The sequence below is a fragment of the Drosophila bipectinata genome, chromosome 3L (assembly GCF_030179905.1).
Source record: "Drosophila bipectinata strain 14024-0381.07 chromosome 3L, DbipHiC1v2, whole genome shotgun sequence".
Classification (NCBI taxonomy): Eukaryota; Metazoa; Arthropoda; class Insecta; order Diptera; family Drosophilidae; genus Drosophila; species Drosophila bipectinata.
Genome location: NC_091738.1, coordinates 1,649,110 through 1,664,584, shown reverse-complemented (window position 1 = coordinate 1,664,584; position 15,475 = coordinate 1,649,110). Strand labels below are relative to the sequence as shown.

The 15,475-nt window shown below is 42.0% G+C and overlaps 2 protein-coding genes across 2 annotated transcripts in view; one reads left to right on the top strand and one right to left on the bottom strand.

Annotated features, from left to right (window-relative positions):
• Positions 1–468: 468 nt before the first annotated feature.
• l(3)72Dr (lethal (3) 72Dr) lies at positions 469–2,305 on the bottom strand. Its single transcript, XM_017242663.3, has 2 exons — positions 1,975–2,305; positions 469–1,378 (listed from the first exon to the last, which is right to left on the bottom strand). The coding sequence occupies exons 1-2, from the start codon at positions 2,124–2,126 to the stop codon at positions 520–522; spliced, it is 1,011 nt and encodes a 336-aa protein (XP_017098152.2). The 5' UTR covers positions 2,127–2,305; the 3' UTR covers positions 469–519.
• A 153-nt stretch (positions 2,306–2,458) lies between these two features.
• The window catches only part of LOC108126218 (pupal cuticle protein C1B), a 76,523-nt gene continuing 63,506 nt past the window's right edge, over positions 2,459–15,475 (top strand). The window contains exon 1 of the mRNA XM_017242683.3: positions 2,459–2,522. Coding sequence (XP_017098172.2) covers positions 2,474–2,522 — 49 coding nt within the window. The 5' untranslated portion in view covers positions 2,459–2,473. The remainder of the gene's footprint in view (positions 2,523–15,475) is intronic.

Genomic DNA, 15,475 nt, shown 5'->3' with positions numbered 1-15,475 from the left:
ATTCCATAAATATTCTTAACTGACATACCCCTTGCCAAAGGAAGACCCATAAAACCGAACAAAAATATTCCATTTGCACGAGGGAGAACCGCAGTCAACGGAAAATAGCTTTCCACCATGGAAAATTCTTGAAAAAAAAGGAGAAATGAGGAGACAAGCTCCAAATTTGAACGGAAAAGTACGGCGAAAATTTGCATAAGACAAATGTGGAAAAGTACTCACAACTACTCTAGTATCGGGACAAAATAATAAAAAGAAAATGTTCAAGAGCTACCAACAGGAAGCAGAAAAGCCAAAGCATTTCAAGGCTAAGAATAATTTCAGGAAGGGGATCAACAAGTTTGAAGTGGAAAGCTCAGATTAAAATTAATTATTTAGGATTTGTACTGTTAAACAAAGAAATTTAAAATACAAAATTAAAAAGCTTTCCCTTCAAAATCAAAAGGCAATGAGTTGGGCTAGAATTATAATTAGTTTATTATATTTGTATATAACATAAAAAGTACACTTTCACAAAATTTAATCACAGAAATCCTTTCCTATTGAGCCAAGTCCTTTCGGATAGTCCACGACCTTTTCGAATATGTAGCACTGCAGCCAGTGGGAGTCCTTCAAGTGGCCACAGAACACAGGCTGCCAGTTCCAAATGAGATGCCTGGCCTTTTCCAGCCCGCTGGAAAATCGGTTTCTGTTCCGGCGACAGGCCTTTACAAACTGGGTGCCCAGGACCTGGGCCAAGTCAATGGCCAACTGGGAATGTCCCAATTGGCAGAGATCCTCGGAGGCAAACAGCTGCTCGAAGGCAGCCCGCTCTGGATGAAACTGGCAGCCAAAGATGGGAAATCGTCGGTGTTCCAAGACGGTAATAAATTCCAGCCCGGTTGGATCTTTTTGGGTGGCCAGTGGGTGCCAGTTGTTGCTCAAATTGCAGGACTCCAGGCTCTCCTTCGTGATGCAGTAGTGATGGTGGTGGCAGGAACATGGCTCCTTTCCCATTTTCTCCGCCATGATATCCGGAAGTTTTCCAAATAGCTGCGAGTTCTTGTAATCCTTTGACAAGTGCACTGGCATCGCCGTTTGCATGTTAGCACAGTCGGTGCGCACCTTTTGCATCTGGCAGGCGTGGATTAGGATGAGCTGGAAGCCCAGACAGGTGCCCCAGAGGGGGAAGTAGCCGCCGGCGTCGTTCTGTCTCCTTGCCAGCTGGTTTCGCTCTGAGACCAGTTGGTATATGATTTCTGCACTTGCCACACAATCGTTGGTGAGATTGGGATGATTCTTCATGTCAGCGGCGTCGATGAAGACGGCTCCTCCTGGCAAAAGGATGCCATTCAACTGGTTTACTATCTGTTCATAATAGGCACGACTACGGCCTATCCTGTAATCGAATTTAGAGAAGTAATACGAAGTCTTTAGAGAAGTAATACGAAAAAAATATACATTTCTATGACTTTTATCTATGTTTTCAAAAGCAAGGCCATTAAATACATTTAACGTGAACTAAAAGAAAAATGAAATCGAAAGCAAAAGCTTATATGTACACGATATGTACATGATAATTGTATCATGTATGTACATACATATCTACATATTTAATAGCATGAGACTCTACTTTCCCGCCCCATCGAATTCTGAAAGAAATTTTTGGCGCTCTGCCCGAAGTGCAGCCAAGGGGGTAATTATTTCTTTTGCTTCCCGCGTTGAAACATTTATTTGTTTCTTATTTGTTTATGCAATTTGATTATCCCTCCCAACCCCTTAATCGCACTCACCAGAAGGCGCTGATAATGCCCCTGCCAATTTTCTTTGTTCTTAAACAGAGGTACTATATTCTATTACAGACGTGACTATACTTTTAATGAATAAATATGATTTAAGTAGGCGTGTGAATAAATGTAATTCAGTGATATAGAGGAGTGTTATTAAATGCAATATAAAATAATTTTATATTTGCTCCCCTTTTTGGAAACTTACCAAACAGGCACTATGTGAGCGCCCGATGCCTCCAAATATTTGACGTACGACGCAGCTATATAGCTGTGATAGTTCTTTCCAAAATGCTCTTGCAACTTGGTGGCAATATCAATGCACATGACGCCAACGGTCGGAACGTGATTCTCGGTCATTATTGCCTTTATATTCCGAGCTTTCGGTTCCCGAGTTCGGGTGCCTGCCGTGCCTGCCGAGCCGAAAATCAACTGAACTCAGTGTTCAGAGTGCTGCAAGGTACACCGTCTAGTCAGAACGTCTCTGGCAAATGGGAAGGAAAGGCACAATAAGTCTTTGCATTCTCTTAGTTTACTGAGTTGTCAATGTCAACGCGATAGTATCGCGATTATCGCGATAGTATCGATGGTTCCCGAAAAAAACCTCGAAAACATCGATAGGGTCACTATCGATGTTTTGCCAGCTCTAGTTGTCATGTTATTATCGATGCCTTATGATGTTTAAAATAAGATTAACAAATACATTGATGTTTTTCATTCAATTTTCTGGGGATCCCAAAATTAAAATAACGCAAGGTAGGAACTATATGTCTCCCAAAAACGGCAATATTACATAGTTAGAAAAAATATATTTGGAAACATAATATTTTTTAGATTTTAAGTCAAAATTTCTGGAGGCTCCCCTTTGAGAATCCCAAAAATAGCTTTGAGGCCCCATATGGCCTTTAGGGAAGACACTTCTTTGGCAATAATAATTTGATTCTTGAGCGGAATACCTTAAACGATTCGTTAATCGATTCTCTATAAATCAGCAAAAAAGCAAAATATGCTTGGAGCCCCCATATGGCCTGTAGGGAAGGCCATATCTTTGGCAAAAATAATCCGATTCTTGAGCGGAGTACCTTAAACGATTCGTGGATCGGTTCTCCATAAATCTGCATCAAAATCTGAGAACATAATATTTTTTCGATTTTTTGTCCAAATTTCTGGAGGGTCCCCTTCGAAAATCCCAAAAAATGCATGGAGCCCCCATATGGCCTGTAGGGAAGGCCATATCTTTGGCAAAAATAATCCGATTCTTGAGCGGAATACGTTAAACGATTTGTAGATCGATTCTCCATAAATCTGCATCAAAATCTGAGAACATAATATTTTTTAGATTTTTTGCATAATTTCTGGAGAATTTCTAAATTTCCCTTCGATCATCCCAAAAAATGCATGGAGCCACTATATGGCCTCTTGCGGTGGCTATATCTTTGGCAAAAATAATCCGATTCTTGAGCGGAATACCTTAAACGATTCGTGGATCGATTCTCCACAAATCTGCATCAAAATCTGAGAACATAACATTTTTTAGATTTTTTGTCCAAATTTCTGGAGGGTCCCCCGAAAATCCGAAAAATGCATGGAGCCACTATATGGCCTCTTGCGGTGGCTATATCTTTGGCAAAAATAATACGAGTTTTGAGCGGAATACCTTAAACGATTCGTGGATCGATTCTCCACAAATCTGCATCAAAATCTGAAAAGATAATATATTTTCGATTTTTTGTCCAAATTTCTGGAGAATTTCTAAATTTCCCTTCGAAAATCCCAAAAAATGCATGGAGCCACTATATGGCCTCTTGCGGTGGCTATATCTTTGGCAAAAATAATCCGATTCTTGAGCGGAATACCTTAAACGATTCGTGGATCGGTTCTCCACAAATCTGCATCAAAATCTGAGAACATAATATATTTTCGATTTTTTGTCCAAATTTCTGGAGGGTCCCCTTCGAAAATCCCAAAAAATGCATGGAGCCACTATATGGCCTCTTGCAGTGGCTATATCTTTAGCAAAAATAATCCGATTCTTGAGCGGAATACCTTAAACGATTCGTGGATCGGTTCTCCACAAATCTGCATCAAAATCTGAGAACATAATATTTTTAAGATTTTTTGTCCAAATTTCTGGAGGGTCCCCTTCGAAAATCCCAAAAAATGCATGGAGCCACTATATGGCCCCTTGCAGTGGCTATATCTTTAGCAAAAATAATCCGATTCTTGAGCGGAATACCTTAAACGATTCGTGGATCGGTTCTCCACAAATCTGCATCAAAATCTGAGAACATAACATTTTTTAGATTTTTTGTCCAAATTTCTGGAGGGTCCCCTTCGAAAATCCCAAAAAATGCATGGAGCCCCCATATGGCCTGTAGGGAAGGCCATATCTTTGGCAAAAATAATCCGATTCTTGAGCGGAATACGTTAAACGATTTGTAGATCGATTCTCCATAAATCTGCATCAAAATCTGAGAACATAATATTTTTTAGATTTTTTGTCTAAATTTCTGGAGAATTTCTAAATTTCCCTTCGATCATCCCAAAAAATGCATGGAGCCACTATATGGCATCTTGCGGTGGCTATATCTTTTGGAATCGGAAAATCTGCATCAAAATCTGAGAACATAATATATTTTCGATTTTTTGTCCAAATTTCTGGAGAATTTCTAAATTTCCCTTCGATCATCCCAAAAAATGCATGGAGCCACTATATGGCCTCTTGCGGTGGCTATATCTTTGGCAAAAATAATCCGATTCTTGAGCGGAATACCTTAAACGATTCGTGGATCGATTCTCCACAAATCTGCATCAAAATCTTAGAACATAATATATTTTCGATTTTTTGTGCAAATTTCTGGAGGGTCCCCTTCGAAAATCCCAAAAAATGCATGGAGCCACTATATGGCCTCTTGCGGTGGCTATAGCTTTGGCAAAAATAATCCGATTCTTGAGCGGAATGCGTTAAACGATTTGTAGATCGATTCTCCATAAATCTGCATCAAAATCTGAGAACATAATATATTTTCGATTTTTTGTCCAAATTTCTGGAGGGTCCCCTTCGAAAATCCCAAAAAATGCATGGAGCCACTATATGGCCTCTTGCGGTGGCTATATCTTTGGCAAAAATAATCCGATTCTTGAGCGGAATACCTAAAACGATTCGTGGATCGATTCTCCACAAATCTGCATCAAAATCTGAGAAGATAATATATTTTCGAATTTTTGTCCAAATTTCTGGAGGGTCCCCTTCGAAAATCCCAAAAAATGCATGGAGCCACTATATGGCCTCTTGCGGTGGCTATATCTTTGGCAAAAATAATCCGATTCTTGAGCGGAATACCTTAAACGATTCGTGGATCGGTTCTCCACAAATCTGCATCAAAATCTGAGAACATAATATATTTTCGATTTTTTGTCCAAATTTCTGGAGAATTTCTAAATTTCCCTTCGATCATCCCAAAAAATGCATGGAGCCACTATATGGCCTCTTGCGGTGGCTATATCTTTGGCAAAAATAATCCGATTCTTGAGCGGAATACCTTAAACGATTCGTGGATCGATTCTCCACAAATCTGCATCAAAATCTTAGAACATAATATATTTTCGATTTTTTGTGCAAATTTCTGGAGGGTCCCCTTCGAAAATCCCAAAAAATGCATGGAGCCACTATATGGCCTCTTGCGGTGGCTATAGCTTTGGCAAAAATAATCCGATTCTTGAGCGGAATGCGTTAAACGATTTGTAGATCGATTCTCCATAAATCTGCATCAAAATCTGAGAACATAATATATTTTCGATTTTTTGTCCAAATTTCTGGAGGGTCCCCTTCGAAAATCCCAAAAAATGCATGGAGCCACTATATGGCCTCTTGCGGTGGCTATATCTTTGGCAAAAATAATCCGATTCTTGAGCGGAATACCTAAAACGATTCGTGGATCGATTCTCCACAAATCTGCATCAAAATCTGAGAACATAATATATTTTCGAATTTTTGTCCAAATTTCTGGAGGGTCCCCTTCGAAAATCCCAAAAAATGCATGGAGCCACTATATGGCCTCTTGCGGTGGCTATATCTTTGGCAAAAATAATCCGATTCTTGAGCGGAATACCTTAAACGATTCGTGGATCGGTTCTCCACAAATCTGCATCAAAATCTGAGAACATAATATATTTTCGATTTTTTGTCCAAATTTCTGGAGAATTTCTAAATTTCCCTTCGATCATCCCAAAAAATGCATGGAGCCACTATATGGCCTCTTGCGGTGGCTATATCTTTGGCAAAAATAATCCGATTCTTGAGCGGAATACCTTAAACGATTCGTGGATCGATTTTTCACAAATCTGCATCAAAATCTGAGAACATAATATATTTTCGATTTTTTGTCCAAATTTCTGGAGGGTCCCCTTCGAAATCCCAAAAAATGCATGGAGCCACTATATGGCCTCTTGCGGTGGCTATATCTTTGGCAAAAATAATCCGATTCTTGAGCGGAATACCTTAAACGATTCGTGGATCGATTCTCCACAAATCTGCATCAAAATCTTAGAACATAATATATTTTCGATTTTTTGTCCAAATTTCTGGAGGGTCCCCTTCGAAAATCCCAAAAAATGCATGGAGCCACTATATGGCCTCTTGCGGTGGCTATATCTTTGGCAAAAATAATCCGATTCTTGAGCGGAATACCTTAAACGATTCGTGGATCGATTTTTCACAAATCTGCATCAAAATCTGAGAACATAATATATTTTCGATTTTTTGTCCAAATTTCTGGAGGGTCCCCTTCGAAATCCCAAAAAATGCATGGAGCCACTATATGGCCTCTTGCGGTGGCTATATCTTTGGCAAAAATAATCCGATTCTTGAGCGGAATACCTTAAACGATTTGTGGATCGATTCTTCACAAATCTGCATCAAAATCTGAGAACATAATATTTTTTCGATTTTTTGTGCAAATTTCTGGAGGGTCCCCTTCGAAAATCCCAAAAAATGCATGGAGCCACTATATGGCCTCTTGCGGTGGCTATATCTTTGGCAAAAATAATCCGATTCTTGAGCGGAATGCGTTAAACGATTTGTAGATCGATTCTCCATAAATCTGCATCAAAATCTGAGAACATATTATATTTTCGATTTTTTGTGCAAATTTCTGGAGGGTCCCCTTCGAAAATCCCAAAAAATGCATGGAGCCCCCATATGGCCTGTAGGGAAGGCCATATCTTTGCCAAAAATAATCCGATTCTTGAGCGGAATACCTTAAACGATTCGTAGATCGATTCTCCATAAATCTGCATTAAAATCTGAGAACATAATATATTTTCGATTTTTTGTCCAAATTTCTGGAGGGTCCCCTTCGAAAATCCCAAAAAATGCATGGAGCCACTATATGGCCTCTTGCGGTGGCTATATCTTTGGCAAAAATAATCCGATTCTTGAGCGGAATGCGTTAAACGATTTGTAGATCGATTCTCCATAAATCTGCATCAAAATCTGAGAACATAATATATTTTCGATTTTTTGTGCAAATTTCTGGAGGGTCCCCTTCGAAAATCCCAAAAAATGCATGGAGCCCCCTTATGGCCTGTAGGGAAGGCCATATCTTTGGCAAAAATAATCCGATTCTTAAGCGGAATACCTTAATCGATTCGTTGGTTGATTCTCCAATCTGATATCAAATCTGCAAAGAAAATATTCTCAGATATTGAGTGAAAGTTTTTCATATACCCCTTAAAAATTACGAGAATGCAAGGGAAGGTCAAAATGCCCCCACTGAATGCCCCAGATTACATAGTATTAGTAGATTTTGTATCATTTAGTTTCTGCTTTCCCTTGGTCCTTTTGTTTAGCCCTCTGTTGTTGTTGTGATCTTGGCTGGAAAAAAGGATATCAGCATAAATGTCGCATAACAAGCCTTTGTTTCCATTTTATAGACTCGGTGGCATTTACGAGTGTATTCACACTCGCACTCACTCGTATGGGAAAATGGCTAAATTAGGGAGAGTGTAGTGGAGGGGGAAGGGTGGGGATTGCGATGCACTATAGGCCGGATGACCACTTTTTCTGGCCAAAATTAATAACTTCTAAACGAAACAAAATATTTGGGTTCTGTTTTTTGATTTGGGTTCTTAGTGTTCTAAGGAACATGTTTTGAGAAAATAGGCGTGGCTCCGCCCCCTATGGGCGGAACTAAATTTTATGTCTTCCAAAGTTATACAGAAGTTGATAACAAAAAAAATAATAACTTAAAAACAAACAATAATATTAAGGTCTGGTTTTTTTATTTTGGTTTTTCATAAGCTTAGGTACTTAATTTAAAAAAAAAAGCGTGGCTCTCTCAAAATTTCTGTTACGTAATATTGAAGTCTGATATTATACTAATATAACGACATCATAAAATCTTAATTATAAAAACTTTCGAAAAATGGGTTTTTGGCCAGAAAAAGTGGCCATCCGGCCTATAGTGCGATGGTCCGGGCCAAAGTCTAAAAGTAAAAGTTGGCATATTTTTGTTTTCTGAACCGAAAATTAAGCCGCTTTCACACACACCGACACACATCTGCCATTTTGCCTCTACTCTTTCGCTACGTGTGTGTGAGTCAGTGTGTGGTTGTGAGTGTTTGTGCGGCTTTTACAATGACGTCACAGGGCCGGCCTTTTGCTATTTTATAACCTACTTGCCGTGCATTGAACCAGCCCAGCTTTCCCTCCCTGGCCCCTCCACTTTCCCCACTTTCTCCCTTTCCATTTTCGGGTAGAGAATTTTCTCTTTTAAGCTCCCTCTCTCTCGCAAAGTCTCTGTCTCTCTTCTCGAACTCACTGCAGGCTGCAGCTTGGTGTTTTGGGCCAATGAACTCGTCCTGCAAGGACACTGCAGTCGCGCCGAGTGACATTATGAAAGCAACAATACCAACTAAGGCAACAACAACTGTTTGGAAAATTCTGCAGTAGCCAAAAGGTCCTTTGGCACCAAGTATCCCCCCTGTTGGCCCCTGCAAGTCCCTTCAACGGATGTGGACACAAGCCAACCCAGACGAGCAATTTACGCTGATTTGGCATTTAAACTGCAGTTGAAGGATACACACCCGACTGGGTGTGGGTTTCAGTTCGGCCAGGATAATCCTTTCATGTGGCCAGCTCTCGAAATCTTAATTCAAGCAATTTACAGGTATATGGGAATAATAGCAATTGTATCGATAGTATGATAGTATCTTTAACATAAATAAAAGCTTATGAATAAAACCCAAGAGCTTCCCAAATATGATATTTTTTCAGACCTTTCTATAGGTTTTTTTTCTAGAAAAAAAACCCCATTTTACTTTTAGAACCTTAGAATTCTGGAAATGATTCTTGCAATAACAGGTTCCGAGCCATTTGCCTATTATCCTGAAAGTGAATTTTATCTATATATCTCCTCCCCATCGCCCTAAGTCCATGACAATTAAAATTCCCACGCCCATCGGCACATTTGTCAGGCCGTGCTTCGGTTGCCCTCTGACTTCAACTGGGCCATAAACATTTGTCGTCCAATTTGGCCCATTTTCGTTGCCTACTTTGGAGGGGAATTTTTGGCCTAATGGGGCGCGTGCGGTGGGGTAAGCCTCTTAAATGCTAAAGGCCTGGCATTGGGCCTATTTCGTAGTATTTCTATTTGCTGCTCTTGCCGATTTTAGTATTTTATTTTTACACTGCTCTGACTATGGCTCTGACTCTGGCAATTATGGGCTGTCGCCTCGCGTTGGCTAAATTTAACCTGAAAGGCGGGGCGTGACATTCACCAGGCCACCGAAATCGGTACTACACGTATATGCCATATATCCCCCGAGAGCGTGTGTGTGTTTGTGTGTTTGTGACGTCATCCGCGTTCTTGCAACGCTCGAAGGCCAATCGACAGCGGCCCAACAACACAAAAGCATCATCATTATTTGCCAAACATATTTGGGTTAAGCCCGGCCCAGGCGGCATATCCCTCGCAAGGATTAGGGCCCACTCATCAGCTCGTCTAATCATCGGTCCTCGCGGCCGGAGGTGTCTCTGAGATGGTTTGTGGGTCAAGTGGGTCCTTGCGGATAAGGACGATCATTGAAATTCAAAACATCAGAAAGGAATAGGCGCAAGGGCGTCCGCCATGGGAGAGTGGCCATTGTTTTTGGGGCCAAGTCTCAAGGCCGGCGCATTTAAATTAACTGCAACTGCAGTTATTTATGTCACCCGCCAGCCGAGTGGGCATCCTTTTATGCATTCCGGCGAGTGGCACGCTGTCGCTGTCGCCTTCGCTGTTGCTGTTTCTGGTTTATTAATAGGCGGGGGCACTCAGTCGAATACACGCCTGCATATAAATAAACCGAAAATGACCAGAGGACAGCTGGACGGAAGGCAGGAAGCAGCTGCCAAGCCGGTGGCCTTATTCATAATTGATTCAATTATGCGGCCGAAAAGGGGCGAAGCTGGCGAAAGGGGCATGGTGTGCACCGATCGGTCCGGTGACGCTTCCAAGTGTTGCAGGAACTGGAGGCGCAGAGCGGCAGTGGCAGCGGAAGAGGCTGCTGAAACCGCATCGCTTCTCACCGCAACCGACAAACGTCAACGACTCTAAGGACAACAACGACGGCGTCGAGCTGTTAGCCCCTGACCCAGTTTAAAAAACCGAGAGATAGAGCCGGCGAAAAAGAGATAGCACCATGGAGAGTGAAAGAGAGGCCGTAGCGCCGACGTCATCATTTGGAGAACCTTCGTTAGGTGCACGGATGACGATGCTTAGCGCAGATGCCCTTGCCATTTGCCTTATCGCAACAGTGGCAGCAGAGATACTTCTCGAAATGCCACCACCCCCTCTTAACCCGTCTTGGCCGCACACTTACCCGCCAACCGCCCCTCCAAGATATCCATGCAAATGTCTACTTTCCGCACCACTGGTCGTATACGCAATAAACTGATTATTATTGACTTTTAAATTCAATTTAGCGGAGACCAGTTGCCAGGATGCCGCAATGACGACGAGAGCGCGTGGAATGCATAAAATGCCAGGCTAAGAACCCATTTCTCAGCTGGCAAGAGGTGGCTGAGACGTGGAGCCACTTCCTCCAGGAATCGATTGATTTTTTATGACTCTACGACGGCTATGCGTCACTTGCTCGCTCAGAATTCATATGCGGTGCTCCGGAATTCAGATGTCCTTGCACTTTCTCTAATTAAAGTAGCTGCCGTCAATGGCCATAAATTTGCCACAAATGTCCTGCAAAAGGGCAGACTCTATACCTGACACTTTTCAAAGTTATGTTTAGAAAGGATTGGTGATAATTTTCTTTTCGTTTGGTTTTTAGAGCCTTTAAAGTTACTTTAACTATAAAGGGTGTTCTTAACTGGAAAACAACTAACATGGTATTTAGGAATCATCCTTTAAGGACTATTTCTTGTGTAATGTTATCCCATTAAGCCAAATAATCATAAGATCTTAAATCCTTACGCCCCTACATGACATTATTCATAAATTTTGTGTACTTGTCCAAGGTCCTTGTGGCATCTTATCCAGGCATTGACAGTGACTCCCATGGACCTTGGCTCAATAAAATTCGAACTATCTACTTATGGCTAAAACCAGTGAGCCAAAAACAGAACAGAAATCGAATTAAATGCCAGGCGACGTGTGGCGAGATGAGGTTGCAAGCAAAGTTGCCAATTTGTGCGTGGGGTTTCCCGAGGGCATCACTTGGCGTCACAAAAATGTAGGTCGAGGACAGGATATATGGGAGTCGAGTCCTGGAGGAGGTCCGGCACTTGGTTGGCTTTTTGCGGCAATTATGAATGAAATCCTTTCAGGAACGAGTTCCGTTTCACCGGCAGCACCATTTTATGTTCGAAGGTCGCTACTCCCTCACTCTCTTTCTCTCTTTGGAGCGTTCTGTCTCGCTCTGGACTTGGACCAAGGTTTCCTGGCTGGGACCCGGCTCAGCTCCCGTTGCGGTAAACGTCATCGTAGTCGGATGGCCTCCGGGCCAGGCGTTAACCTTCGACCGGCGACTGCATCACTCGATTTGTGAATGAAAACAGGGTCAAATATTAACCGCTTGCTAACTAATTTATTTTTACAATCTGTCATTAATTAAATGAATTATATTTTTAATAAATAACTAAGCTATATGAAGAGGAAATATTCACTATCTATGTCACATTGTTCGCTTCTTAAAATATTATTTTTACATTTTTTCCAAAACTTTCCAAAAAAAAGTAATACAATTAAACATTCCATTTTATTTCTAGTTTATTATCACTTGCTGTTTTTTTTATGTACAGGACTAATTAATATGAGCCGCTTGGTTATCCTTTGTTATCCTTTAGGCCTTTTCTCGCTTTGACAAATTGTACGTGCATTGGCCCAGTTATTTGTGTTCATTCGCTTGGTCGCTCGACTGCGTTGGAAATAAATGTTTTGTTTATTTTTCGGTTTCTTCTATTTGGGTCGGTCCAGGCACGTAGTTCGTGGGGCTCGTTATTCCAGAAAACTGACTGTAAATGTCAGCTTATGCATTCACTTTGGGTCAGTTCTTATAAATAATTAAAGGCCCCCCGGGACTAGGCCTAAAGAGCCCCCAGTACATGGCTAATTACTCGAAGGCACACTGTCGGTAGCTAAGTGGTAGCGCTGTAATTTATGTTCATGGCGAGATAAGTACTTCAAAGGACCTCGAACCTGAATAAAGTACTGGAGTGTCTGAGGCAACGTGTGACTTATTCATGTGTTTCTGCCTTTAAGATATATCCCATATTTTTTGATGCATTGACCCAAATATTTTATTACTAGTACGCACCGTCCTAGGCCGCAAATCAATTTATGATAAGTACGAGTATGTATGGATTATTTAAGTTGTCCTCTCCCCCAATCCATGGAGAGCCTTGCCAATCTACATAGCCTATTTTGCGGCACCCCTTGTCAGATGTCGCAGTGAAATGTAGACATTTTGCTTAAGTATTGGGTTCAATTACCGAAACACAAGCTGCATACCTAATGAGGACTGGTATCCTGCGCAGGATAGCCCCGAGTCTCTCCATGATTGTTCACACGTAGCCTGATATTTGGGTCAAAGTGCGAATTAGCATAAGTGATGCCCGGCCCTAGTGAGGGTATCTCCCGTGCCTGCCAATGCGAAATGATTTAATTTGAACTAAAAATAGCGGCTCGTGTTACTCAAAGAACAGCAGCCTCTTGAAAATTTCATTAAATTTCGTTCCCCTACTTGGGGGTCGGCGAATACATCTTACTTGAGAAATGAAATTACGGACGGAGTGCCATTAAAAAACGGGAGAAACAACAAAGATAACAAGCAGGAAACATGAGCAATAAAAATACACAATAAAAAATGAGAAAAGCGTAAAATGATGAGAGGGAAACCAGGAGCCATGTTGATGATGGGATGGCGAAAGGTAAACAAGTTTCAAGTAAATATTGACATGGAAGTCAGCCTCATATAAGCCCGGAGAGCAGCGCTTATGCTTGTTCTCAGATGGAAATAAAATGAAAACGATGAGGGCCTTCCCCATTCCTGAGGAAGCCTGCCTTGCCCCAAAATGTTGCCCGAAAGTGAAGGTCGCCACTAAAAGACAGTCGAAAAGTTGACACAGCCAGCCGCAAGTTCAGATTGTTTCTGCAACTTTGTCTGCCACGAGTTTCCCACGTTCATGTTCATGTGCTGAAGAGCCCGAAGAAAGATTAATTATTTTGGCACTGTCTGTACATTGCGGCTTGTTTGTAGCTACCCTGTACTAGAAGTCTTCCAGTTGGGTAGATGAAGCTCAAGAGAAGACTTGACAGGTTTGGGGATTCATGCGTAGAAATTCTTAGCCTTCTCTCAATACTTTCTTTTACTTTTTCACCAAAAATATATATTAATGGGCATCAGGCAAGACCTAACACCCAAGGCAAAGTATGTTGGCAACAAGTTGACCGCATCCTTGATCCCTCTCCGCCGTAAGATTTCATGCCAGGCGCGTGGAGCAAATTAACACGCCCTGCCTCGTAAAGAGTCCTCATGCCGATGAATAAATGTGGTGGAAGTGGGGGTGGTGGAGGGCTAAGTGAGGCAACTCCTTGCCAGAAGTTAATGCCGCGTAACCTGTTAAAAGAAAGCCCGTGTTCGATGCCCCCGTGAGCTTCCCAGCATTACCTTGTGGGGCCATAAACGGAGCAACTGGAGATGCCACCAGCAGAAGGGAAAATAAAACTTATTCCCGTTTATTATTAATAAGCAAAAAGCCGGCACAACATACATGGAAATGCCTCCAAGGATGGGAGAGGAAATCCAACTCCTTATAGAAATAGCTGAGGAAATGCTAAAAATATTCATCCCCGGAAAGGAAACTTAAATAAATGCTTAAAAATAGAGCTATTCATGGCCAAGGGAGACAGCTGCTGAGGAATGCCATATTAAAGGCAGTCAGCCGCAGAATGAGAGGGCTGGGAGCCAAGGAAACTAGTCCTGAATACTGTCAAAATGATTACGTGACTGCGGTTGGGTGCTAGAAGTGCTCACTTTATTGTTACGAGTGTTTGCAATTTCAAGCGAAATGCCAAGGGACAGAGTGGAACCGGCCAACGGGTCGTATGAGCAACAATCACAGCTGTAAAAATCACACATACGCCCCGCAGTCCCTCCTATTCCGTTAAGTTCAGTGGGATCTGTGCGGCACAATTGGTTGCGTATCTTTTTATCTCACTTTAATGCCCCCACATTTGTCGACTGTCAGCGGGAATTAGGTCAAAGGATATTTTTAGACGACGACGACGGCAGAGACTATGTAGTGTGCGGGCCAATTTCGGGTGATGGGAATGTGTTGCAAAAATATTTAGATTCCGACATTTTTCATCAACTTTTCGGTCACGTCATGGCCGGGATACTAATGTGTGTGAGTGTGGTGTGTGGAGTGTTCGTGTTGCATGTAATTTGTTCCCCAGCCAACAACCGAAACAACAAATCAGCAGGAACATGAGACGCCGCCACTCGAGTGCGTGACTGTTGCGGCCATTTAGCGGCGGGAACTTCGATTGGCCATTAAATCGGGCCGAAAGTGAAAACCAAATAGTCTCCCAGGGAAAGCCCCCCTGCATGAAAGTTAATGCCTCAAACATTCCTGCTAATTTCGTTAATTTGTTGCCGAATTTGATTTGGCAAGCAGATGGATTTTTATGATGATTGTTCGCTTTCAATTTGTGTGGCAGCCCCCATCCCATCTCACTCGGTACTTCCCATTGGGAACTTGCCATTAATTTGAAATCTGTCGCTCAGCCACAAATCAATCAATGCAAAATACGAGTAGATGCCTCCGCTGCATGCCCCACCAATACGCTGTCAAACAAACTGTCAGTGCGCACTCGGTTGCTTTTATTGCGGTCGGGACTGGAACCGGTCTCGGGTTATTCGATATTTATTGTCTGCCAGTTCAGATGGAATCGTATTAATCAAACGCCTTCAGACGTCCTCAGACTCATTATAAATTCAACATGAATCCCGCATCAAGATTTCCAGCCGAACCGCTGCCTTGACAACCGAATAGTAGCAGAACGACTCACAAATCCTGATGGCAATTCAATCGTTGACCTACTTTCCTGGACACAACACATTATTATTTATTTTTATACTTTTTGGCAACTTTTCTGGCTACTGTTCGATTCTGGGAGGTTCATCCGTGCGTTATGGTCGGCAGAGCGGGTTCA